The 26819-nt window shown below is 38.4% G+C and overlaps 1 protein-coding gene across 2 annotated transcripts; it reads left to right on the top strand.

The window, feature by feature from the left end:
* The first annotated feature begins 1067 nt into the window (after positions 1-1067).
* Positions 1068-25070, top strand: chordc1a (cysteine and histidine-rich domain (CHORD) containing 1a). Of its 2 annotated transcripts, XR_007957156.1 has the most exons (12): positions 1226-1401; positions 5131-5180; positions 9236-9292; positions 10553-10701; positions 15650-15753; positions 16042-16100; positions 17055-17125; positions 17317-17422; positions 19149-19268; positions 20549-20574; positions 21518-21580; positions 23485-23530. XR_007957156.1 is itself a non-coding variant. In XM_052026315.1 (11 exons), exons 1-11 carry the CDS (start codon positions 1338-1340, stop codon positions 23638-23640), a joined length of 999 nt encoding a protein of 332 aa, XP_051882275.1. In that variant the 5' UTR covers positions 1068-1337; the 3' UTR covers positions 23641-25070. The 2 variants fall into 2 exon arrangements, 1 of the variants encoding a protein (XP_051882275.1); XM_052026315.1 differs by lacking the exon at positions 20549-20574 and having other exon boundaries at positions 1068-1401; positions 23485-25070.
* Positions 25071-26819: the final 1749 nt, after the last annotated feature.

The following is a 26819-nucleotide window of genomic DNA, read 5'->3' as shown; positions in this document are numbered from 1 at the left end:
TTATTGTTTGGGTGGCAGTCAGAAAAAGCTGGACATAGGTATATTTTGCAGCTGATCAGCAAGTAAGGCATGTATTATGTTATGATGGCAGTGAAACATGAGAACATGTATTGATTACAGAAACCCCTGCAAAGGCAACCATGAAATTGGGAAACCAGCCAGAGAAGTACATCACATTCACTTCGGCAAGACGACATTTTAAGTTTTACATCACTGAGTGATAGTCCTTTAAGAACAGCCTGAGTCATGGGCAACATTTCCACTTGAAATTTTTCACAAACCTTAAAGGAAGGCAGCTCAGAGGGCAAGCCTGAACTCAATTTGAACAGCACGGGAGAGCTTCACAACAGTGTTAGCAAAACAACTGCATCAGTTAAGAGTCCACAAATAGGTGCCAAACAACAGGCTCACACGAAGTAGTGTAGGAAGGTGATATCAACTGGGTCTTTCAAAGACTTGAAAACAGAGGTGAGATTGTGAAAGTTCCAGAGATCAGGGGCTCTTGAAATTTACTGAATTGCTGAATGAACTGAATCAAGTGCAGGTTGAACTGAATGTTTGCAGAAAGACTGCATTGCAATATCGAGACGTTGAAAGAAACCATTAATGCAAATGACTAATGAATAATAAACTTCACGTGAATAGTTTCATTGATTGCATGGGCTTTTTTCCTTCTTAAAGGAGCAGTGCAGTGTTTGGATTTGTAGTTTGCCTTTTAGAGTTGGATTGTGCTGTGTGGTATAACACCTGTAGTTTTACAGTAACGCAAAGGAACCCTGCACACTGCATAGTTGCTCCTCAAAGCCTACTAATAACAACGCTGATCGTTGGCCCAAGCATGTGGCTGAAAAAATAAACATGGTGAGAGATACGAGAGACTGCAGATGCTGGAAACTGGAGCAACAGGAAAGAAATGTTGATGATCATTGAAACGCCCAGGAAAACTGCTATATTAAGAGAATGATATCGATGGAAGCCTCTGTTTAACGCTTTCTATGGCCTTTTCGTTTTTTCCCCCGTAAAACCCCAACCATGTAATTAAAAACAGTCTGTTGCCATTCATCACAGCTACAACATGAACCTACAGTGCAAACAGCAAAGCCAGCAGGAGCCCCGCTGCTGAGCGCGCGTCCTTGCGGGCTCCCGGGCAAAGTTCTAGAACACCCCGGACTCTTCCCTCCCGCCCACTCGCGCAGGCGCAGCCTGGACGGGGCGGGAATGGATCGAATGTTCGCGAACGAGTGCGGAAGGAGCCGAGAGCTTCCGGAAAGCGGCGAGGCTGTGCCGGCGGTCGCGGGTTTGCCGGGTGCTCATCAACCTGGGACGGTGCTGCGGCGATGTCCGTCTTGTGTTACAACAAAAGCTGCGGTCAGCGTTTCGACCCCGACAAGAACAGCGATGGTAAGTGGGTGCGGAGCGCCGTCGGGCCGGTGCCCATCCTCGGCCGGGTGATGGTGACCGGGCACCGGGCGGCCCCCCCTGGGTCCCATCCCCACACACCGCGTGTGATTTACCTTGCAGCCGCTGCTCGCTTCCCCAGCCTCTAGTGTTCGTGGCAGCTCCCCGTGTTTTAACTGCGCCGCCTCTCCTCCCCGGGATATGGCAGTGCGGGCGGATCGTTTAAGTTGTAAAGGTGGCACATGTCCTGGGTGATGTCCCGGCCTGGCTCTGCCCTGTTTCACCTGAATCCCACCTGGCCCCGCCGATCCTGCCTCTCACAGACCCTCCTTCAAGTCGCCCAGCCTGATAATTAGTGGATGAGGAAAGCCTTAAGTCATTAACGTGTATTACAAAAATCAAAGGACAAGTACTTAGCCCTGCAAACAGTCTACTGGTCTCAAGAGCACCCATCAATCATTACCGTGTGCTTCCTAACGCTGACCAGTTTGCCACTCTTCCTTGAATCCCATCAGATTTTACAAAAACGGAGGGACAGAGTCCAAAATGAGTTGCTGGACGGTTCCTCAACGGCCAGGGTATGTTGTTGGAATAAGATTTCTTGTTATTTTTACACATCAGCGCTCTGCCATCAGATTATAAATACATTTTGAATGTGCCAGGAGCGATGTTGCAGTTCTTAATATTGAGAAAGGGAAAATATTTTTAATTTTATGAATAGGAAAACCTTTGTATGCAGATAGGTCCTTGATGTTTAGGCATTCTGTATTGGAGACTTTAGTGTTACCTCGGGAGTCCTGGTTAGCTTCTGGTAACCATGAATTTCTTTATGTCAGGCCCCAATTACTCTTGCCCACTGCCCTTCAACCCAGTTGCCTTCAGTTTTGCTTCGGGTGTTATTGCTATCTTGGGATAAATTGTTTTGATATACTTGACATTTTGAAATTCTTATTGCCTCCCTTTGGATCAAGATGAGCACAGTAGCTGAGTAACTCTTGTAAAACCTCAATTATGCATTGTTATTAGAGAATGAGTGTCACTCATGATACCTTGATAATGGCTTCATTAATTAAAAAGAAGCTAGTGGGAGATGGATGGCAGTTGGCTTTTAAAGCTTTTTAATGCCAATTTGCAATTAAAACTGATTTTATGACCGGCAAGATTGACAGGAAAGTTGTGTAAAGAAATGTAATTCTTACATCATGTATTATAATGGATGAGATTAAGAAAACAATGTGAGGCCTTTGGCAGGTCTTTTCATTTGGCTGTATTGATAGTACCTGAATAACTGCACAAAATGATGTCTTAAACATTATATAAGATGTAATAACATAAATGAATGCAGGAGTAGGCCATTCTGTAAGATCATAGGCTGATCTTTTACTTAAGTGCAAATTTCATGATATAATAACTTGTGCTGTGTTTCTTTACTATCCAACAAAGTCAGTCTCTGATTTGAGTATATTTGATGAATGAGCACAGCTCAATCCTATCAAGTCTGATTTTTTAAAAACTTTTTTAAAATTGAGACCATCTCTCATTTTTCTAAACTTAAGTGCTTATGCCTAGTCTGCTTAATCTTCCCTCATAGGACAATTTCTCTCACAATCATAGAAATCAATTGAGAGAACATTTGTTAAACTCCCTTTCATTCAAGTATGACCTTCCTTGGGTTAGTAGACCAGTCCTATAAACAATATGCCTGGAGTGCTCTCAACATGTTGCTATGTAATTTCAGTAAAATGTCTTGCACCCGGATCCTTTTGCAATAAAAGCCAACCTACTGTTTGCTTTTCAAATTGCTTGGTGTATCTGCATGTTAATTTAAAGTGGATCATGTACAAGGATACCCAAGCCCCTCTGAATGTCAACACTTTTCAATCTCTTGCTGTTTTTTCAAAAAAAAATTCAACCAAAATGAGTGATCTCAGCTGTAAGGAATACTTGAATCTTTGAATTGTAGGAAGGGAAAAGGTAAAGGAGCAAATGTTGTGAGGTGGGGAGTGGGTGCTATTGGCAATGAAGGAATGAAAGAGTATCGCTGGGAAGGAAGGGAAGGTGTCTTCTGGTAACATCATGATGATAGTGGCAAAAATTAGTGTAACATAGACCAATGTCGAGGTGACTGCATCATTACCTCTAAATGCCATATACTAAGCATGTGTTGATGGAAATGTGGGAAGAATAAAATAGAGCATCCACTTACACCAGTTCTATGTTTAATGTGGACAGTGGTCGAATGGCCTATTCTTGTATTATAGGATTCTGATTTTAGCATTTGGTGCTCCCATGCGTTGTAGAATCAAAGCAGATAAGATGATTGCTTTGTAGAATACCTCTTGTATTTGCAAGGAAATACTCTGAACTTCCAGTTGCTCATCACTTTAATTCCTCATTTCATTCCCACCCTGACCTCTCTGCCCTTTGCCTATTTTATATATCCGACAAAGTATAATGTAATCTCAAGGCACAGCATCTCATCATCTTTGCATATTGTGGGAGTTAACATTGAATTGAATTAATTTAGATAACCAGTCTTTCTAATGAAAATTCATCAGTCTGAAACTTGAATTATGTTTTTCTCGCCACAGGTATTCCCTGACCTTTTGAGTGTATTTCTACCATTCTGTTTTTATTTCACATTTCAAGTATCTGCAGTATTTTGCTTCTCCAGTGTGTATATTGTTATTCCATATATTTTCTATTTGTCATCTTTTACTTGCATCTCTTCCAGAAGGATCATCTGCGATAAGCAAGCCTTCTCTCTCAGCTTGCACCACCACCACAAACTTGTCATTCAGTCTCTTGATCCTTGCTCTATCAGAGAAATTCCTTTTGTTGCCTCCACCCTTCCCCCTTTACTGAAACTCAAAGCATCTTTGATTTATAAATTTTCTCAGCTTTCCTGAATTCAAAATGTTAACTGTTATTCTTTCTCCGCGTATGCTGCCTGACTTGCTCAGTATTTTCAGTACCTTTTGTTTTTATTTCCGATTTCCAGCATTTGCAGTTTTGTTTTGTTTGCTTTTAGTTTACTTGTATGTTTCCTTCCTGGAAGGACATTAATAGACCAGATGGCTTTTTACAACAATCTGGTTGATTTATAGTTGCCAATATTTTTAATTTCAGATTTATTCATTACTTGAATTTAAAATCCCCAACTGCCATAGTGGCATAATGGCTTCTGGATTAATAGTCTAGGCCTCTGTTTGCTGATTTGGTAACAACATCTGTGCTGCTGTTCCTATTATTTCCATGCTCACTAAGCTGTGTTGTCCCTCGGTCCACTGATGCCTTTACTTAAAATATTTTTTCCTTGTTTTTCAGACTCCTTTATATCCTTGCCCCTGTATCTCTGCAGTCTCTTCCAGCTCAATTCTTTCTCCAATTCTGACTTTTTCAAAGTATTTACCATTCCTTGATTGCCTTCAGCATTAAATACTGGAGTGCCCTCCACAGATCTCTCCCCCTTTTACTCTTTTCTCCCCTTCATGGGACTGCTATTTGACCACAGTTGTAGCCTGCCCCCTTGCATTCTTGCATTGCCCCACTATATTTGAACGCGCCACCATGTCCTGCCTCTCATTCCATGATGCAATTAAAAAAGACATCTGATGGACTCCAATTCAGATGTAAAGTCATAGGGCTGTTTCTTAAAGTAATGCTGTTTGAAAAAATGATGTAAACTTTGATAGGCAGGTCAACAGTTGACTTTTCTTTTTGTTTTCGAAGATGCTTGTACATACCATCCTGGGGTACCTGTGTTTCATGATGCATTGAAGGTAGGTAATGTGTTTCTTAAGATTCAATTGTAACAATTGAATGTTTTAGTCAGGTTATTAGATGAAATAGCATTGAAATGATGTGTTTGAGGTTTTTGAATTATCTTTAAAAGATCTTCATGTGTGTAAAGTGTCCATGATAATACCTGGGAAATGTGGGTAATGCTCATTCTCCTGTAACAATCAATACTTCTATATAAATGCTAATCCAAACATTGCTATATTTCAGAAGGCTCCAAGATAACAACTGGAAGTTCTAAGAGGCACCCATTGAGGTCTATCAGTGGCATCGAGGTTTGGCTTCAGAATTGTCACTACTGAGCATTGTTACACCAGGAATATTAAAATTGGTTCAATCAATGTAACAGGTGGAATTTAAATTTAATTAATGTGACTCCATGGGGCAAGAATAGATGGATACAGCAGAGATAGAAAGCTACCTCCAATGGCCACATGATGGCAATCATTCTGGGAAGAGTGCTACCTCCAAATTTTGGTCCTCCATGATGTGAAAAAAGGCACCACTTAACATTGTACCAAACCATATAAAATAAGATGAGGAAAACTTGCCAATAAGAGAATTTAATTGACATCTGTCTCCCACCTACCCCACCACCTCTCCATTCCCTCCCTGTCCCAAAGCATTATCACCCAGGAAAAGGAGCTAGCACAGCCAGTTAGTGGAGATTCCTCTTTCTTTCTAGGTACTCTACATGACCCTGACGCCTAGCTGAGGTGTTTTGCTCTGAGTCATAAAGATGAAAATGGTGAACTCCAGATTTTAAGCTGAAAGCTCATAGGGTTGTGGTGAGTCTCTGTTCACACCAGATGGCTCCTGAAAAGGAACTGCTAATACCTGTATATCCAGAAGTTGATCCTGACAACCCCAGCCCCCACTGTGTCTTGGTGGCGCCATGCTTGATGTGGGTGGCAGTATTTGATGTTGTACTAAGATGGAAAAGCAGAACAAACATCAACTGCACCCAATGTCCTTTCAGAGTCATTTTGGATCTGTGGCTTGTGTTGTCGGTAGGGTGGCTGGGTAGATGGCAAGAGCAAAAATCCGATCCTGCCTATGGATTTTTGCTGAGAGCCATTACTTATCTTGATTCTCCACTCCTTGCATAGGGAACTTTGTGGCATTATTCTGCCATCCTGTGGACATTAGAGGTGGCCTTCTACCTCTGCTACATCCGTCTGTCTACCCTTGCACCATAGAATAGCATTAGTTGAATTTAAATTCCACCTATTGGTTGTGTTGTATTTTAACATTCCTTGTATAATGATGATTTACAGTGCTGCCAGTTCTGAAGCCAAACTTTGAATAGCACTGTTGTTGCATATTGCTCTGTCAGTGCGTATCTCTGGGCACTTGCAGCTATAATCTTGGAGCCCTCTGAAATATAGCAATGGCTTCTCTCTTGTAACATGGCCTGCATCCTACTAAAATAACAAGATGTACCTTCATGGTGCGCTGCTGTGCATTTTTAACAAATAACTTTTCTAAACAGAGAATCCTGTATTAATTTTATCCATTTTTCAGGAAACTGTCCAATTTTCTGAGTAAAATTCAGCGGCGAATACTCTGATTTTGCTAGTAGTACAGATCCTCCCCAGGTTATGATCACCAAGCAAATGGAAACATGTTACATACACATGAGCATTTGGGAGACCAGGGAAACACAGAATGGCAGATGTTGGAATCTAGATGAAAAACACTATGATGCTGGAGGAACTCAGCAGGCCAGGCAGCATCCGTGGAGAGAAGCAGGCGGTCAATGTTTCGGGTCAGGACCCTTCTTCAGGACTGAAGATAGGAAAAGGGGAAGCCCAATATGTAGGAGGGAAAAGCAGAGCAGTGATAGGTGGACAAGAGGGGAGGCGGGGTGGACATAAGGTGGTGATAGGTAGATGCAGGTGCAGGGAAGGAGGGGAGAGCAGATCCACCGGGGGATGGGTCAAAGGTAAGGAGAGAGGAAAAAAAGGGGTAGAAAAAAGAGAGAAGAGCTAGGAAAGGGAAGAAAAGCATAATTGGGGGAGGGTGTGGGGATTACTTAAAGTGGGAGAATTCAATGTTTGTGCAGTTAGGCTGCAAGGTTCCAAGACGGAAAATGAGTGAACTAGGGAGTCGCGGAGAGCGCGGTCCCTGTGAAAGGCAGAAAGGGGTGGGGAGGGGAAGATATGCTTGGTAGTGGGGTCCCGTTGAAGATGGCGCAAGTGGCGGAGAATGATGTGTTGGATACATAAAATGGTAGGATGAAATGTGAGGACAAAGGGGACCCTATCCCTGTTGGGTCTAGGAGGGGTGGGAGTGAGAACAGAGGTGCGGGAAATGGCAGAGATACGGGTGTGAAGTCTCTTGACCACAGTCGAGGGGAAGCCCCAGTTAGAGAAGAAGTTAGACATTTCAGATGTCCTGGAGTGGAAAGCCTCATCATGGGGGCAGAGGTGGTGAAATTGAGAAAAGGGATAGCGTCTTTGCAAGAGACAGGGTGGGAGAAGCTGTAATCGAGGTAGCTGAGGGTGTCAGTGGGTTTGTAGAAGATGTTAGTGGATAAGGAATCTCCTGAGATGGAGATGGAAGGATCAAGGAGGGAGAGAGAGGTGTCAGAGATAGTCCAAGTGAATCAGGGAGCTTTGTTGACTGATTTGATGACAATGTCAGGGTTGGTACGGAGGGAGTGGAGAGCAGAGCGTTCAGAAGGGGTGAGATTGGAGTGGGTGAGGGGAGCAGAAAAGTCGAGGTGGCTGATGTTGCACCAACAGTTGGAGTTGAATAGGTCCAGGGAAGGTAATAGGCCCATTGGGGGAGTTCAGGTGGAAGAAGAGGACTGGAGGCAGGAGAACGGGTCATTAGAAGTGGGAGAGGACTTCTTAGTGAAGAAGAAGGTGCGGAGGTGGCAGAAAAAGAGCTCTGCATTGTGCCGGGCTTGGAATTCGTTGAGGTGGGGACGTAGAGGTACAAAGGTGAGGCCTTTACTGAGAACAGACTGCTCAGCCTGAGAGAGGGGAATGTCGGGGGGGGATGGTAAAGACTCGGCAGGGATTAGAGCTGGGACTAGAAGAAGGGGGAAGAGTGGCTGGGTTGGTGAGGAGAAAGGGGTGAGAGGGGTTGGAGTGGTACAGGGGTGAAGAGTGTGATGTAGGGTAGGAGCTGGATGTTGGGGAGGGAACGAGGGGGAGCAGGAGGAGATGTCAGGGTAGGGGGAGGGGATAAGGGGGGCTGGGAGTGGGCTGGTGGAGGTGCAGGGTGGGATGCGGAATTAGAAGTAGATGGGGAAAGAAACAGACCAGAGGCGGCAAAAGGCGAAGCCTGGAGAGAGGGAGGCCGCGGGCAGGAAGGGGGTGGGAGGAGCAGAGAGTGGCTTGGGAGACCAGCAGGATGGATGGGGATAGATTTGCTGGCTGCTATGGAATTGCAAGAATTTTCAGCCAGGTGAGAAGAAGGCATTTCTGGGTGTCTTCTCCTCCCCTACCCTACAAAAAGCGTGATTATTTTAAACATATAGTAGTAATAATTAATTCATTAAACTGTGTTTTCTTTTGGAAAAGCTTTTCACTATCATGGTCAAAGTGGCTTGGTCTAGCAAGTCAAATTGCCATTTTAATGCCATAAGCTTTTTCCACCTGAAATTCAGCAGTATTTTCACATGCATTTAAATCTGACGTTATTCTTAAAGTAGTTCATTTTTTTTAATCCAGAAGAGCTTGTGTTATGCAAAGACTATCATAGAAAATTTTGATCAGAAGTATTATAGAAAAAGATCTAAACTTCTGTGGAAAAAATAAAAAGTTAAAAGTAAAATGTAAATTTGGATAGGTAACTAAAGTCTCATTAAGGGTATTTGTTTATGCTGTAAACTTTTGTATCTGCTCTTCCACCCAGCAAAAATACAGGTGCAATAAAACTTTTATTTTACAACCACTCAATATCTAAAACATTTCTATCATCATGTAGAATTTTGTGACAATTACTAAAATTCACCAGCGTAATATAGCAAAAAAATATTGTGGACTAGCTAAATAACTTGCTGGAACATCTTTTTGTTTCATAGGGATGGTCTTGCTGTAAGCGACGAACCACAGATTTTTCAGATTTCTTGAGTATTGTGGTAAGAGGAGAGATTTTCACTTTTTATTTGAAAATGTTTGCTTCTTGGTTGTAATGATATGTTGGAAGTAGAATATTGATAAAATCTTTGTGCTGTGCAGCAAAGCATAGCCTTTAATATTCTTAAGAAGACCTTAATGCAGGTGACATTAAGTTGAATGTGAAATCTGATCTCGGGTTTTTGCTAGTGCTTCAATAGAATTAATAAAATTTGAGAAAATTACTATAAAATTAAATTCAATACTGATTGCACCATTCAAAAAGCTTTATTGAACATGTTAATTTCCTTTCTGGTGAAGGTCTGCTGTGGGATCATGGTGAGCAATCCAGATTTACCAAATACTGTTCCATGATGGTAGCAACATGTTAGCCACCAGAAATTTGTCAAGTTTAAATGTAGTTATGCATAATGATCTAATTAGCTGAATTATTGAATCCTCTCGCATCTGATAACTTTTGGTGTGCTCATTTTAATGAAGAAAAGTTAATCATTAGTGTTATCAGTGACCTAAAGAAATGTTCCTTTTATTTCCGGAGATAGTTTCCATTTTTGATGTATATCTTTCTCAAATTAATTTGTGTTTGGCATGATTCCACATCAAATGCCACTGGTGAAACAAATAAATATTTCAAAATAATAATAGTAAGAAGTTGAAAGCTTTTTATAACACACTATTTAAGTCCCTGGCAGAATCCTAGAGTCACCTTCACTCCATCCACAGGAGTAGAGGATGTAAACGGTGGACTTAAACTCACAATTTGCTTCCAAGATTGATTATAAACACTCAAGATCCAAAAGGTTATTTCCTGGTAATTAATCAATTAGAATATTAATCATTTCTACCACTTGGTGAAAACAGGTGTTGCACACATTTGTAATCATTAGTTCTTTGGTAGCTGCATTAAAATCTAAAAACCTGACAATTTTTCAGATGCTAATGCGAATGTTTCTGCTAGCTAATTTCAGTCAATGTGCACCTCTGCAGTATTTCCCAAATTTTTTTAAAATAGAAGATGTAGTGAAGAGGATGTTGAAATGATTAGTTTTCACTTCTTGAGGTTTCTATTGAATACTTAAGTTACGTTGTCAATTTTGGCTAAATGCAATTTTGCTATAATTGTCAGTGCTGCCCTAGAAAGGCTATGTTAGGTGAAACCTGATCGAACAGCATCCTTGTTTCCACTTAATTTCCAAATAAACAATGTTGAAGGAAACTAAATAATTTGTGTGTGAAAGATAACATTTTTAAAATTCTTTTAGGGTTGCACCAAAGGACGGCACAGTAATGTAAAGCCCCCAGAGCCAGTCAAGCCTGAAGTGAAGACCTCTTCAGAATCAGGGCCAGCACACAAACTGAATGAGATCCCCACCCAAAACCGAAAACCAGTTGAAGCAATTATCAGACCAAGGTAAACAATTATTTAAGATAGAAAATAAATAAAAACAGGATTGTCTTTTAACTTAGTTTGTTTTTGGAAAAATGCACCTGTAAGCCAAATTATGCTGGAATACAAATCAACTTTGTAAATGAGCACATCTGCTTGGTCTTCAGGTTGCAATTTCTGTACTACTTTTGAATTTTTTGTCTTCCTCTATATGAGTCACCTTCCATGGGCAAGACTATGCTTCACATGAACTATAACTTGAGCTAACATTTTTCTTGGAGAGTGAGGCAGTGTGTATACATTGTACCTTTTCACAATTGAAGAATGCACTAGAATTTGTACAGAATTCCATTGTATTTTCCTGATGTCTCCAAATTGAGAAAAAATTATTACTTGATGAATTGAACAATTATTGAGGCAGATCATCCCAGATGCTAAAATTTATCCATTTATCCCTGTAGATGTTCTGATTTCTAGTGCTGAAGTTGATCTAAACCAGTAGTGATAACTAATTGAAGACATGAGACTGCAGATGCTGGAATCTGGAGCAATAACAAAAAGCTGGAGGAGCTCAGCAGGTCAGGCAGCATCTATGGAGGGAAATGGACAGTCAACGTTTCAGATTGAGACCCTTCATCTGGACGGACTGTCGATGTTTGGGTTGAGACCCTTCATCTGGACAGTTAGACTGTCCATTTCCATCTCCATAAATGCTGCCTGACCTGCTGAGTCCGTCCAGCATTAATGATAATTACTTCCCTATTGTCTGCTGTCCCTGTGCTGTGTAGATTGACACTTCATGGGGTTTAATAGAGTTGCAAGATCTTGCCCAAATTGTAAGCTTTTCAGCTGGGAAATCCACTTGAGCTTGTGGTGAATGAAATCTGGCACACTGTCCACAGGCCCCATACAAATGAATGACAGTGGCCCTAGGATACAGGTAAGTAGTTGTTTCTATTTCCTAATTTTCAAAGATTTAAATTGAATTTTGTCATGTTGGTGTGTTTTTTAAATAGCTTTTTAAATGTAAAGAGTGTTTCTTTATTTACTCCAGAGAAAACAATCTAAGTTTGTCCATCATCATAGCTAATTGTCTCTAATCCAGGCAGCATCCTGGTGAACTTCTGCATCTTCTCCAAAGCCTCCACATCCTCCTCCTAAAGTGGTGACCAGAACTGCACACAATACTCCAAATGCGGCCTAACCAAAGCATTATACAACTGCAACGTGACTTCCTTGACCAATGGAGGCAATCGTGCCATATGCTTTTCTACCACCCTGTCTACTTGTGTTGCCACCTTCAGGGAGCTATGGACTTGGGGGTCCTGCCATTTACTGTATACTTTCCCCTTACATTTGACCTACCAAAGTGCAACACATTACACTTGCCCAGATTAAACTCACTCTGCCATTTCTCCACCCATATCTGCAACTGATCTATATCCATTTGGATCCTTTGACAACCTTCTTCACAACTCCACCATTTTTGTGTTATCTGCAAACTTACTAATCAGCCCATCTATGTTTTTGACCAAATCATCACAAACAACAGAAGTCCCAGCACTGATCACTGTGGTTCACCACTCGTCACAGACTCCAGTCAGGATGCTCCTCCATCACTCCCCTCTGTCTTTATGACCAGGCTAATTTTGAATCCAGCCTACTGAGTCACAGTGGATCCTATGCATCTTAATCTTCTGGATCAGCCTACCATGACGAACAAATGCCTTGTCAACTACCTTTTGGAAATCTAAATACACTGTCTACAGATTCAACTCTCCCAATTCTCTCTGTCACATTCTCAAAGAATTCAAGCAAATTTGTCAAATCTTTCGTTAAATCGTGTCAGTTAGTTTGGTTATATTTAACTTTCCTAAAAGATTAGTTATTTCCTCTGATTATTGACTGGCATCTTGCTGACAATTGCTGTTAAACTAATTGAACTGTAGATCCCTACTTTCTGTACTCCTTTTGAACAAGGGAGTCATATTGGCTGTTTTTCAATCTTCTGGTAGCCTCTCAGAATTTAACAAGTTTCAAAAATTTTCAACCAATGGGTCCACTATCAGGTTCTGGTGATTTGTCTGCCTTTAGCCCTATGAGTTTCTCTAACCTTGTGATCAGGATTATTACAGGTTCCTCTCTGTTATTTGAAATTAGACCATCTGTTATCTTGGGGATATTTGCAGTGCCTTCCATTGGTGAAGACTCTTGCAAAAAAAAATTGATTTAGCATGTCTGTCATTTCTTTGTTTCCTGATATTAATTCATCAGCCTTGTTCTCTCAAAGTTCCACACTTCGCTGCCATCTTACTGATTACTACCTCTTAGGGGATTTTTAACCACAAACATCTGTTAGTAATCCTCCTTCATTACACGTGAAATGGCCTGTTTCTTGGTAGTTTCCACATCATGCTGTTCTAAGAAGTAATCCCTGACACACTCCACAAATTCTTCTGTGATGACCTTGCCAGTTTGATTCATTCATTCAATACCTTGATTCAAATCTCCCATGACAATTGCAGTTCCCTTCACACATGCCCTAGATTTCCCCACTTATGCTCCACCCTATCAAGAGGTCATATTTTGAGGCTCTACAGTATACTCGCGCCTTCTTTCCCCTGCTCTTCATGATTTCAACCCAAGCTGATTGTATTGCTATCCACTGCCTTTATATCACAATTCAACACTGCTCTGACACCTTTCTTGATTATTAGCGCTACCCCACCTCCTTTCCCTCTTAGTCTGTTTTTTTTGGAACATCTTATAACCTGGAATATTGAGCACCTGGTCACACTGCAACCACATCTCTGTAATAACTGCTAGATAGCAACATACGAGTATGATCTGTGCCAACTTATCTATCATACTGCAAATGTTACGTGCATTAAAATAACACCTGTTTTTAAAATTTTTACTAACACTGAATTTGGTCTGTTGCATACTTTTTACATTTTCTGCTCCAGCCTGTCACACTTGGCTTGTTAATTTTCCCCCTCACTATCCTGTGCCACTGCACTGTCATTTCCTCTTGATTTATTAAACAGCTTATTCCCTCCTCTTTAGTTTAAAGCCCTGTCTACACCTATATTTATGGGATTTGCCAGGATGCTGGTCCCAGCACTATTCGGGTCCCAATGGAACAGCTCTTTTTGCCATTTCTGGTGCCAGTGTCCCATGAATCAGAACCCATTTCTCCCACACCAAGATTTGAGGCAAGCGTTTACCTCTAATCATACTTACCCTTTGCCAATTTGCATGTGGCTCAGGTAATAATCCAGAGATTATCACCCTTGTGGTTCTGGTGTTCACATTTTCCTTGAGCTCCTCATAATCTATCAGCAGAAATTCCTTTGTAGTCCTACCTGTACTGATACTGTCTACAGGGACTGCAACAACTGGATCCTCCCATTCCAAGTTCTCCAACCCAGAAGAGATTTCTGACTGGTGCTATGTTTAAGGACAACACAGCCTTTGGGCCTCTGTCTTTTGTGCAAAGATAGTCTGATCCCTTAACTATGCTTTCCTGTATGGCTATTAAACTTTAAACTTTATTTCAGCATGGTAATAGGCCCTTCTGGCTCAACGAGTCTGCGCCGCACATTTAAACCCATGTTAACTTACCTGTACATCTTTGGAATGTGGGAGGAAACCGGAGCACCCGGAGGAAACCCACACAGACACAGGGAGAACGTACAAACTCCTTACAGTGATGGGAATTGAACCCCGATCGCTGGTGCTGTAATAGTGTCATGCTAACTGCTATGCTGCCATGCTGCCCTGTTAACGTTTCTCTTTTCTCCTGTCACTTCAATGGTTCCTTGAGACATGATGCTATGAATATAATTTGCACATCCTCCTTGCAGTCCTCCCTCTCCTCCCCATAGGGAGCAAGAACCTTATACCAGTTAGAATAAACAGTGTGGCACAGGGGCAGGCAGATAGCAATTTCAGGTCAATAAATTATCACACGCCGCACCCTGTAGCTAGTCTTATGATTTATTGTACCTTGAAAGCTCACTGTTACCTGGCATTGGTTTTTAAAGTGTTTGAACTTTTTATTCTGATTGCATAGTGAGGTTTATCCCCTAGATATTAATCTGCAATATGTTAAGACACTAAAGCAAAGTAATAGAGCTTATTAGAACACAGATCAGTACAGCACAGGAACAGGTCCTTTGACCCACCCTGTCTGTGCTGACTATGATGCCAATCTAGCTAATCCCATCTGCCTGCATGCTGTTTGTATCCCTCTCTTCCCCACTTATTCGTGTCCATCTAAATACCTCTTTAATATTGCTATTGTATCATATTGATCAGGAGTAATAATTGTGCTCGTGTTGGCTCACGAATAAGAACAGTTAATTATATTCCTAATTTTACCTATATTCACACTGCTGATGAATGTGTGGGTGGATGTTTAACAAGGACAGAATGGAGCTCTCAAGTAAGATCTTATATTTTTGCTATATTTGCTAACTGTCCTGTAAATCAGAATCTTTCTTAACTTGGATTTAAGGAGAAACAGGAAAGGAAAATTTAAACCACTTTTAGATACTGTGACCATTTATTATTATTTTAATATTCTAATTAGAATCAATCTTTTCAATTATTTCTAAACTTTATATGTTTCTTGTCTTGGGTGACATTTTTCATTTTCAAAGTAGGTCTTGTATTTCGAAATGCTCTGTCTATAAAATTATTCCAATATTTTCTTGCTCTCTGAGATTTGAGCATTGATATTACTTTTGAAGTTCTGAGGATAGCTTGTTTCTACCTGGAAAATTATCATGTTAATGTCCTGGCAGACATGATCTTTGGAGGAAATTTGCTAAGCTATCTTAATATTTAAAAAAACATGCAGAGGAGGCAAGTGATTTGGGTATCATTACAAACCTGAATTAAATTGAATTTACTGATTAATGATGACCACACAAAAATTTATCATGTTAACTTGCTTTTTTACTTTTAGTCCAGATGCCCCTATGGTAAAATTGGAACAAAAGGTTTCTCCAGCATTGAAGAAAGCACTGGAAAAACTAGTGTTAACGGTTGACAATGGACTAGAAAATAAAGGCAAGTCATTTTGAACTCTATTAAAACACTGCTAACCCAAGTTTATAATCTACATGGCAGTTGCATTTGTGTGCCATTGCTTAATAACAATATTGGGATAAGAGGAAGTTCTCAGCATTATCATCAATGCTCACTCTTGTAAGCGTAAATGTGAGGAGTTGTATTATGAAAACCACACAGTTTTGAAAAAGATGAATTGTAATGGTGATATTTTCTCATCTTCACTATGGAAGAGAAAATGGAAAGTTTGCAATTTCTAAAAGAAAAATATTGCATGTTTTTTTATAGGACCAGATACTAAAGAAATAAAGATTGGAACCACATGTAAAAATGCAGGTTGTAATAAGGTAAGCTTTGATATAAAAATATAACTCCTTATTGCTGTTTTAATACCTCTGTGTTAAACTGATGCTTATATTTTTTATATTCCTTAATGGAATGGCATCTACTAGTGAGGGCACAATCCATTGCCCAGTATTGCTATATTATGTGCTGATCTATGATTTGGACCTATTGATGAAGGACTTTCAGAAACTGTTAAAGAAGCTTTGGAGAGATGCTGCAGTGAAAGTGTAAAAGGTGCATACTGCAACCAAGGTGTGCTGCTGTTAGAGTGAGTGTTCGTAGGATGGTGCATGCAGTACAACGGTTGTGCTACTTTATCCTGGATGGTGTCAAGCTGTAATACTACAGTAGGCCAGATCTTGCTTGAAGCCACTGCCTGTCCACAAATATCTGGATTGGATATGGAGGACTGGTCTTGACTTCTAATTGGATGGCAGATCCAGACAGCAACTAGACGGTGAGCAGTGTCATGCTCCACGATTGCCTTTGACAGAAGGCAAAACTGGGGATGAAACTTTGTTTTCTGTCAACTTTACATTTTTAGCACTGATGATAGCATAGCTACTATTATTTTAAAACACCTTGAGTTTTGTTTTAATCTAGTACTAGTTTACTGGTGGTATGCAATAATTGTGGCAAAGTGACTTTGATTTTGCTTGACCTTAAATTTGCATTGAAAGGTGAATCAGGCTTTTTAATAATTCAGAATGATATGGAATGCTTTTAATCACAGTATTTTTTGTGATTCAAGAACATGGCTCAATAGAATTATCCCACAATTAAATATTTATTCAATGTATCTAGTCGGTTTGCTATTTAATTATTGATAATGGAGAGATTTAAATTTCTAACAGTTCAATGGAGAACCATTTTGGAACATTTGAGTATTTTACTAAATACATCAAAGTTCAATTTATTTTTTTTAATGTCTATTTTGTGTTTGATTATCCCTAAAGACTTTTCTAGATACAAGCAGCAATGAAGAGATATGTGTTCATCACTCTGGAGTGCCCATTTTCCATGAAGGGTAAATATGCATAATATTCATACTTGAGTAGGTGAATGATGCTGATGAAAAACATTCCCAAATCATTGATATTTTAAGAGAAAACTTTGGAATTACATGATTACCTTCAAATTTAGGATTCTTTTGCTGCAGTATCTTTGTTTTAATTCATTGTTTAAAATATCTGCAATTAATAATTTTATTCTCCCCAGAATGAAATACTGGAGCTGTTGTAAGAGAAAAACTTCAGATTTCAATTCTTTCCTGGCCCAGGCAGGGTGTACTCAAAGCAAGCATGTGTGGGTCAAAGCAGAAACGGTAAGTTTGCTTCATTCCTTTTACTATTTAAAAGCTCTTGGGTAAGAGGTATCATTCTCCTCCAGAGTTGTTCACTTAAATAATTACTAAAATACACCAAAGATTTTTAGATTGCTTGTGTAGGGTTCAGTTGCACTTTCCACCAAATTATACATAGATAAACAAAGTGCATTTGTACTACATCTATTTGCATCTAAAGGTATTTTCGATGATGGGAAACCATCTCAGAGAACATTGGGGAAAGCAAGCCCACATGTTGACAGAATTAAATGCGACATATTATTTGAAACCTAGCTAAAGATAAGCCAGATGAGGGAATGAAGCTTGTAATGATGAGTACCAGAGGCCAAGAGCAATGGCTTTTTAGTATTTTTTGCCTTTCAGATTCTGTTAATTAGACATATACATAGTAACAAAATAACAATAGAAGGTCAAGTTTGAGTCGTACAGTATGTTGAAACACTGCTAGAGATTTTGAGATACTTATGGCTTCTTTGTTAAGTAATTAAATGATGTTGACCTGTTCACTTCAAAGGTAAAAATTATAGGTTTTTGTATAATTATCGGACAGACATCAGCAGAAGCTAGAGTGAGGGTTTTTCATAGATGCTGGGTCTTTCTGACAGTTATACATGGAACAGCTCGCATTCCTCAATGTAAGTGCTATTAAGTTTCAGCACTCCCAAATTTATTCTGCTGAAAATTTTGCAATGGAACTCGAACGTTGCTGATATTCTGAAGCATTTATGCTGAAAAGTTAGTTTTTGCATTCTGTGTCAGATTGGACTTGGCACAGGATTCAAGTGCTCATTCCTTTGGGATTTATCAGACTGCAAAGAAGAATGTTAGTTTATTCTTTCCTACAATTTGTTTTGTTTAACTACTTTTCATTTTCAGATATTAATTTTATTACATTTTAATTTGTATTGAATAGTGCTTAAATGTTTTTGAATGTCGGGAATACAAAGAAGCATTGAAACACTATGAAGGATTTGGCAGATGGCAAAGCTCAGGGTGGGGCTTTGCAACCTGTCAGAAGTTTTTGGTCAGTCTTATTTTGGTCTATCCATTGGTGGACAACCACCATTCAGGCTCTTGCTGCTCAGATTCAGGGTATCCCTGCTGGTGAAATTAAGCTTCTGGATCCAGAGAAGGTAACTTTGAATGAATGGGAAATGCAGACAGCAGACTCCTCCTGGGAAAATCCAGGCCACATTCTCATTAGGGTACAAGTATAGCATGGTAAAACAGTGAATATATATTTTAATCCTCCCAAAATGCAAGTAGTTGTAGTGGTTTCTGTATTTGACATTACACATTGGATTTGATAATCATCAAATCCATTGTTAGATAACATTTGATGCTGAATCTTAAGGTTATGGAGAAAAGGTGAGTGAAATTTGGACACAAGCTCCCTCATATTTAATAAAAGGGAAGAACAAACTTAAGAGGGTACATAGCCTGGTAATACTCCTATGTCGTTCTGACACTTATGTCTGTGAAGTTGATTGTTTAAAACTTCAGTTCGGTAGGAGCTTGTGGTCCTGGTACAGCTTATCACACTAGTGAGCAGATAACCCTGAAGGATGCCTAAGCTTGATAATGTAACTGATTATTCAAACTTCATGTGAAATGGAGTTTGGAAACTTATTCATTAATGAAGATATGACATAGATTTGCTAGTTATACTCATGTATAATAAGCAAACTCATTTTTTTTTTTACAGGGCAATAAAATTGTACCTTGCCGACATGATTGGCACCAGACTGGAGGACAAGTCACAATTACAATTTATGCCAAAAACTCCATCCCAGAACAGAGTTATGTTGAAGCTAACAGCACAGTGGTATGTGCAATTGTATCTTTTAAAAGACTTGATTTCGAGTAAAGTGTTATAAATGGATAGTTAGAAATTTAAAGATGCCTTTTCTACACTCTTTTTGTAAAATTCACTAAATGTATTATCATATTAATCCATTATCTCTATACTCTAATTGCAGCAGTAAGACGTAATTTTAAGATTTGTGCAATTTGAACCACACAAATATTCAGAATGTAGAACAAGTTACAAAATTAAACTGAAAATAAAAAAAACTAACACGGGGAATCTGAAATAAAAACAGAAATTGGTGGAAATAGTAACCAGATCAGGCAGCATCTGAAAAAAGAGAAACAAAGTTAATGAAAGATCTTCAATTTGAAAATGTTAACATTTCTAACAGGCACTTTTTTAAAACAAAAAAAATCACTTTGGTTGCGATTTGTTTAAAGTTGAACCAAAGTAATAAAGAACACTCTAACTTCATAATTTTGTTTTCATAAATGTACAGTTCAATGTGGTGTAAAGACCTTGATGAGTATTCTGTTTGTCTGTACCATGGTCCCAAGTGTAATCAAAACCACTGTTGGTTTAGGTTCAGGATCTGTTTTCACTCTGTCCCAAAAGATCCAAAATGAAAATACTTGTTCATTTTTTTTCCTATTCATTTTGGGAGGGTCTCTGATATGTTTCACTACAGCAACATAACTGAAGCCAGGAATGTAGTGAAACAAGGAAATCAAAGCAGCATTCTATTTTAATCCCATTATGGATCATGGCAAACTGAAGCTGAAATCTGAAGTTCAAGATGATAGAAGTTAGTGGCAGAGATAGTTATTGAACTTCATTGGCATTATACTTAAAAGGTTATTTAAAAAATCATCCATAGACAGATTTGTACAGAAATTGCAATGTATATGAATTGTTCCATTTTTAAACAGTAAGATTCCTGCAGAGGAACTCTGCCAATAATTGCATTTTAAGACCTTTTCACTTGTGTTTGTTAGCATAGAAAGATTTTGGAAAGTAGGTGACTGTTCATTCAGTCATCCCCATGACATCTCTTCGTGTGCCTCACTTTCCAGCCCTTTCTTGATGACCTTGAAACTTACCTTCAACTGTTTATCCCTTTAGAAAGCTACTAAATCTGCTATTGCCACCCTTTTGGGCAATGTATTCCAAATCATAACAACCTCTATAAAAATGGAAAGAAAAAAAATCCTTGTTGACTCTACTATTTTGCCAGTTATCATAAATCTATTTCCTTGGGACCTGACCCTTTTGCCACTAAACAATTTCTCCTTCAGATGCAGGTCAAGCAAGAGGATTTAAGGTAGGCAGCAGGCATGTGTCCTTGTCATGTGAATGTCTATGTGGGGAAAGAAATAAATAATTGTCATGATGACTTGGATTTTAAATTGAACAAAGCTGGTGGTTTTCGATAAAGCACTGAATTTGATGTATACAAGTGTACCGTTCTAATGAATCTAATGAATGGATAAAATGGTAGTCCTTAAAATTGGAAGGCAGGTTAAGAAATTTTCTAAATAAGTAACAAAAAAAACAATTAAGGCACTTTCCTGAAGTAAAATTTTCTCATCTGTTAGGTTATATCATTTAAACAATAAATCAGCAATTACAGTACTTGGTACCTCTATAAATTTAGAATATGCATTGTATCCTTGCACAGTAGTGGCATTAAAGGGTGAAATTTAAATTTTGTTTTTATTCATGGGTAGCCTACTTTAGTTAATATTTGTACATACATTTAATTAGGCATTGTTTTGTGGGTTTCTGCAATGCTTTTCATGAATACCACAAAGTTAGAAAGTGTCCAGCCTTGTGGGTTAAAGCACAGTGGAATTGCTGAGATTTGGCTATTGAATCTCCTTTTTGACCATTGCATCCATGTCTAACTGTCCTATTTTCAGTTGAGAATTACACAGCTACTCCCCTACTAAGTATGATTCTTGTTCCAATTGAAAAATTTATCATACTTGTTTAAATTTTGTTAACTGCAAGTAATGACCTTGGAATACCATGACAAGATACATTTGTATTGCTGAGGGTGTGTCCTTTGGTAATCAACAAATTTTTAATATTGCCTAGCTGGATATCCAGTTAGGATCCTGTTCCATCGTTCACCTAAGATTCTTCACCTTGATATAATGTTACCGCATTTTCACTGGCCCTTTAAAAGTTGCAATTCTTTAAGAATGTGTATATTTCAATGTATTCAATATTGTGGATTTATATAACTGTTTTCGATATTACAGCTGAATATCCACATTTTATTTGAAAAGGATCAGAAATTTGAACAGAAATTGAATTTGTGGAATGTAAGTACAAAACTACATTTTCAGGTTCCATTGACTGACTGACTGCACTAATTTTTCGAAATACCTCAGCAATTATGTGTAATTGATTTGGAGTTGATGCTGCCATAATTATCCTTTCATAGAATTAATGATTAATGTCCTTAGAATGAGAATTGAGCAAAATCAGGCTGTGATTCTCTGCTCATGATCAAACATTTCAAGTGTTTACTACAATATTTAATTCTCAGAAGAATTTACAGTTTAGTTTAATTTGAATTGTCAACAGTTGTTTTACTACAGTTGCTAAATTAAAGCCTTTGCAATTTTAAGCTTTTATTTGAAACAGTGTAAATTGATGATTACTCAAGTCTAGGTTTTCTCTCTCATATTCTGGGGTAATATTTCCATCTGCATTGAAGATCTTGATCCTAGGTATAATTTTAGCCCCCAAGATGGTTATGTGCTGGACTTGGGATTCCAGGAAGTTGTATTTGTATAGGGTCATGAGCTTTGCTCATATTAGACAATGTGTCACCAACTTCTGAACATTGACTGTCAGTGAAATCAAGCATTCATGGTGTCATGCAGAGCACAAATAGGGATAAAGACAAAAAGTTCATAGTTTGCTCCAACAGAGCTGCTTTCTTTTAAGATTACAGTAAGGTGAGGATGCGTTGAGTTCCTTTCTGTTCTTGTGTTCTAGTCACCAAAACAATTGCAGAGTCTAGACCCATGTGCTTTGAAAATAGGCACATCACAATGAAGTTTAGTGAAAGTGCATTTTGATCTGTAGGTGAATTGCAAGCAATGGATGTGAAGAAGACATTTGTGAATTTAGAACAAGGAGTTGCCCACTGAAGGCAGAGATGAAGTGCAGTTTTCTTTGTTTTCTAACAAAGAATAAATGCAAGGAGCTCAGGAATTTTTGTCTCTGCTTCATCCTTCTCTCTGTCTTAACTTATCAGCATCCCGTGGTCCTAAACACAATTTCTCTACCTTTTACTATTTCTCTTCATGGCTTCTCCAAGCTGATCTTGAGCATTAGCTTGTCTAGTTTTCATTTCTACCAAATCTTTTACTGGCCTCAGGGTGCATCTTCTCACTTTCAAAACATTCATCATTACCCAGCCCTTCTCCAATGAAACCACCACCACATCAACAAAATAGTTTTTTATTTAAAGTAATTGAACACATTACTCTCAAATCTGTCTACTTTTTTTTCTGGAGTTTTGTATTTCCATCTCTCCATTCATCTCTACCTTTTTATCATTTAAGTCTAACAAAATTGGAAATGATTTTTTTCCTCAGTCATAATGTGCTAATGCTTCCTTTCTGTAATGTTCATGGCATCTTCGCTCAAGAATTTTTTTTTGTCCATCTGAATTGGTTTGTCTTATTTTTCTGGCTACAATTGGACAGATCTTATTCAATGATTTTCCTACATACTATTCAACTGTTAGCTTTTGGATCTACCAAAGGTTTAGCTTCAGCCCTCTACTTTTTCATCAGTGTATTACCCTTGGTTACATCAAAAAATATACATTTGGCAGGCTATTGTTATGCTTCTACATTATATTCCTTCACCTCTCTGCTATTTGTGTATTTGCCTGCTTGTCTGGTATTTCCAATCTGAATGAACTGTGCTGTCTTCTATTGAACATTGGTTATGCTGAAGCTGTCATCTTTGGCCCAGGCTCCGAACTGACTTCAACTCCACCTTCCCTGGCCACAGTCTTGGCTTGAAGCTATCCTCAAAGTTGCTTCTGCTTTCCTTTCTAGTTAACAACTGAAGTTTTACTTTCAGACAGGATGTAAATGTATAACTTCTTGTTAGGTGCTTACTTCACTGTACATTTTTTTTAAATTTATGGTTTCTAATGTAGTGAAATGCTTTTTTTTTCTTTCTGCTCTTCTACACACCAAAGATCATTGATGTTAGTAAGAGTCAAATGAGTATGACACCTGCAAAGATTGAAATTACTATGAAGAAAGCAGAACCTGTATTATGGGCTCGTCTTGAACTACCTCCACCTGAGCCTCAGAAGGAAGCAGAGCCGCAGGAATCAAGTGATGAAGATTGAATGAAACAGATCAATATAGGAATGTGAAGTGGGGCCATGGATGATAAGGAGGAGAGAACACTTATTGTTGAAATCGGTTTATTATGATACACTTGCATTCTGTTCCAATTTGGAAATACAAATTTTTCATTGATTGCTTGCTTTATTTTTGGGTGCACACTGTGGAGAGAGACTTATGAACATTATATTACATCTTGCTGTAGTTTTAAACTGCAAAGACTTGCATTATGTAATTCCATTATGCAGCACATAACATGCCCAAAGCTATACTAGCATCCTTAATGACTGAAATTAAATATTATGGAAAGTAATCTTTAATGCTCATCTTTCAGAATACGTTTTACATAGCCTTGATTAAATCACATTTATTCCTACTGAAATTAAATAATCCACTGAATTTTTTCTAGTTTTTTTTCCAAGTTTAATTCCTCAGGTGTAAAAATATTAGTTTTCTTTGGAGAGATAAGAGAAAGGGTTGGCATAGAAGATAACTTCATGCAACTAAAAGTGTGGATTTAAAAACAATTCTGGAAAAACTCAGGCAGCATGGAAAGAGAAACAGATGACATTTGAGATCCAGGCCCCTTCATCAGACAGAGCGCAACAAGTTAGTCAGATGGAACAAAGGGAATTTTTCTAAGGTGAAATAATTGGGTGGTTAAGATTAACCTTGTGTAATTTGTTGCTATGCTTGTATGGTTTGACTTTACAAACAATGACAAACAAAAATGGCCAGTTCTCATTCAAACAGAGCAGTTATCTAAAATTGGTGAGCTGAGTCCTGCAGGCTGCAATGTGACCAAATGGAAGATGAAGTGTTGATTACTGAGCTTGAGCTTGGCTGCGACCTCTTGTAGTAAGAAGACGCCCAAAGTCAGTGGGAATGGGGAAGTGAAGTAAAGTAGCAGGCAACTGGAAGTTCAGGGTCACCCCCTGTGGACTGAGCATAGGCAAAGCAATCACCAAATCTGAAAGAAACAGGGAAAATATGCAAGCAAATTCAGAGGTAAAAAATAATAATTATCAGGATTTCAACTCCAATGTTAATTAGACTTGTTGGTCTGAATAGCCTGTATATATGCTTGGTAATCCTAAGTTTTTGCAATGGATAAAATGTTGAAGTTCAAGTTATTGATTCTCTTGATTCCATCCAACATGACTATAATATCACAGACCATGGCACAGATTGTGAAGCAATGTTTTTAATTGATAGTACTGTTTTAAGTAACTGTAACTAGCATGTTGGTTCCTGGTGGTAATTGCCAATATACCAATTCTTTGATCCCTAATTTGTATTGAGAATCTAGTCTTACCCACAATTGCATCTAAAGTGCTACTGTCCAAGTTATTGAGGGAAGGGTAGGAAAAGTTTAGCACCGTCAGGTCTTATTCAACCGCAACATAATAAATTTTTCAATGTTTTTCTCTTACTAGATGTGTTGTTATTGATTCTTAACAATGGTAAACATTCTTTGAAACTCGTATTCAAATCAATTCATGTCTTTTTCTTCATGGAGTGTTATTTGTGACATGAATCCTCACTGTTCCATAAACAGACATTTACATTAAGGCTTTCAAATACTGAGTAAGAAACTGGAACAAAATACTTTCAATCTTCAGTTAAAAATGAAAAAACATTAAAAATTAGTATGCAGTAGTTCTTAAAACTCCTAACAATTGTTCTGCAGTTGATTATGATTTATGTCTGAATCCAGCAGAAATTCAGGCATCTTACATTCAAACAACTTGAAAACACGTTTTCAATATGTTCATTAGTCCTTTGGAGTAATAAAGTTTGCAGGCATATATAGAGCTTTGTGCATATCATGTCATGATTCATATGTGGATGAAGTTAAGGTATTGTGCTCTATAAACAAATATAGAAGCTTTATTTCAATGTTTCCCAAATTCCAGACAAAAGTAAAGCTTATTCAATTTGAAAGCAAAATTAAAGAATGAGGCATGTGATTAATTGTATTGTTAGAAGCTAGATATCAAAATCAGAACTTACTTCAATGAGGGGTTTCTTACTGCACCTTGAATATGCATAAAGGTGTATGGATACCTATTGTTCTAATTATTTTGGATGTTGTTTCAAAACAGTTAATGATTGCTAGTTTTGTTGCAAAAGTAAGTAGTTGCAAAATTAGATATGGAGAGGGAGAGCTAAATACACATTTCCACTTAAAGAATTTGGGAGAAAAAATTTTTGTCAAAGATAGTGATGTATTTTGTGGACATTCCTGTTACCCTTCCTGATTCTAAATGCTATTGCTGTATACAGTATATAAACTTTAATTACCATTACTGTTGAACTTGGATCACTATTGCATCAAAGTCAAATACACATTTCACTTTGTTTTCAACTTTTTGTATAAAATAGCTCCATGAACTGATTTTCAGAGCTTCCCTGTTAGAACTTGCCTCAATGTTTCATTTATTACCTACGCATATGGCATGAACATTAGAGAGTTCCTGGAGATATTGCTTCAGTGATATTGAAGAAAGGTCATCAAAAGAAAATAGAAATTTATGCAGCCACAGCATTTAGAAAAATCAATTAATGTACTTTCAATAAAGAAAACTGGGCAACAGGAACATCTCAACAGAATACATAATTGTTTTGGACAATTCTATTAGTGAAACTATTCATTATACCTTACTAGCAAACTGAAGATTCTTAATTATATACACAGCTGAACTGAAATTTGTCATCTGTAGAGACCTGCTCCTAGAAGCTCTCATTTTCAAGGTGTGCTTGGGTTGCATAATAAAAAATAAGTAACTCTGGACTTGATCTCTCTCTCTCAATTCCCAACTTAGGGTTAGGTTAACATTAACATTTAAATATTAATTAAAATGCCTACCTCAATGTTTCTTTTATATCAACTTTAATACTGATCCACTGGATTTCTCAAGGGCTTGAAAGAAAGATGAGTTCTGAATGTGCTTTTCCAGTACAGCTGATTTTTCCACCCTCATTTCTACACCCACCGTAACTATCAGGCCTTCTGACGGTTGAATCTATCCCATCTGTACCAACAATGCAATGTTCTTTTCATGCTCTCCATCTGTCCAATGCTCATAGTGCATAATACCTTTCCAGGCTCCCACCATCTTTTCCCCTGCTCAATCACTTTGGCCTTCTCATGATCTCCCAGTTCACCCTTCAAAGTCAC

This window comes from Pristis pectinata, chromosome 11 (genome assembly GCF_009764475.1).
Source record: "Pristis pectinata isolate sPriPec2 chromosome 11, sPriPec2.1.pri, whole genome shotgun sequence".
Classification (NCBI taxonomy): domain Eukaryota; kingdom Metazoa; phylum Chordata; class Chondrichthyes; order Rhinopristiformes; family Pristidae; genus Pristis; species Pristis pectinata.
The sequence above is the reverse complement of the archived record's forward strand: the minus strand, read 5'-3'. Positions and strand labels throughout refer to the sequence as shown.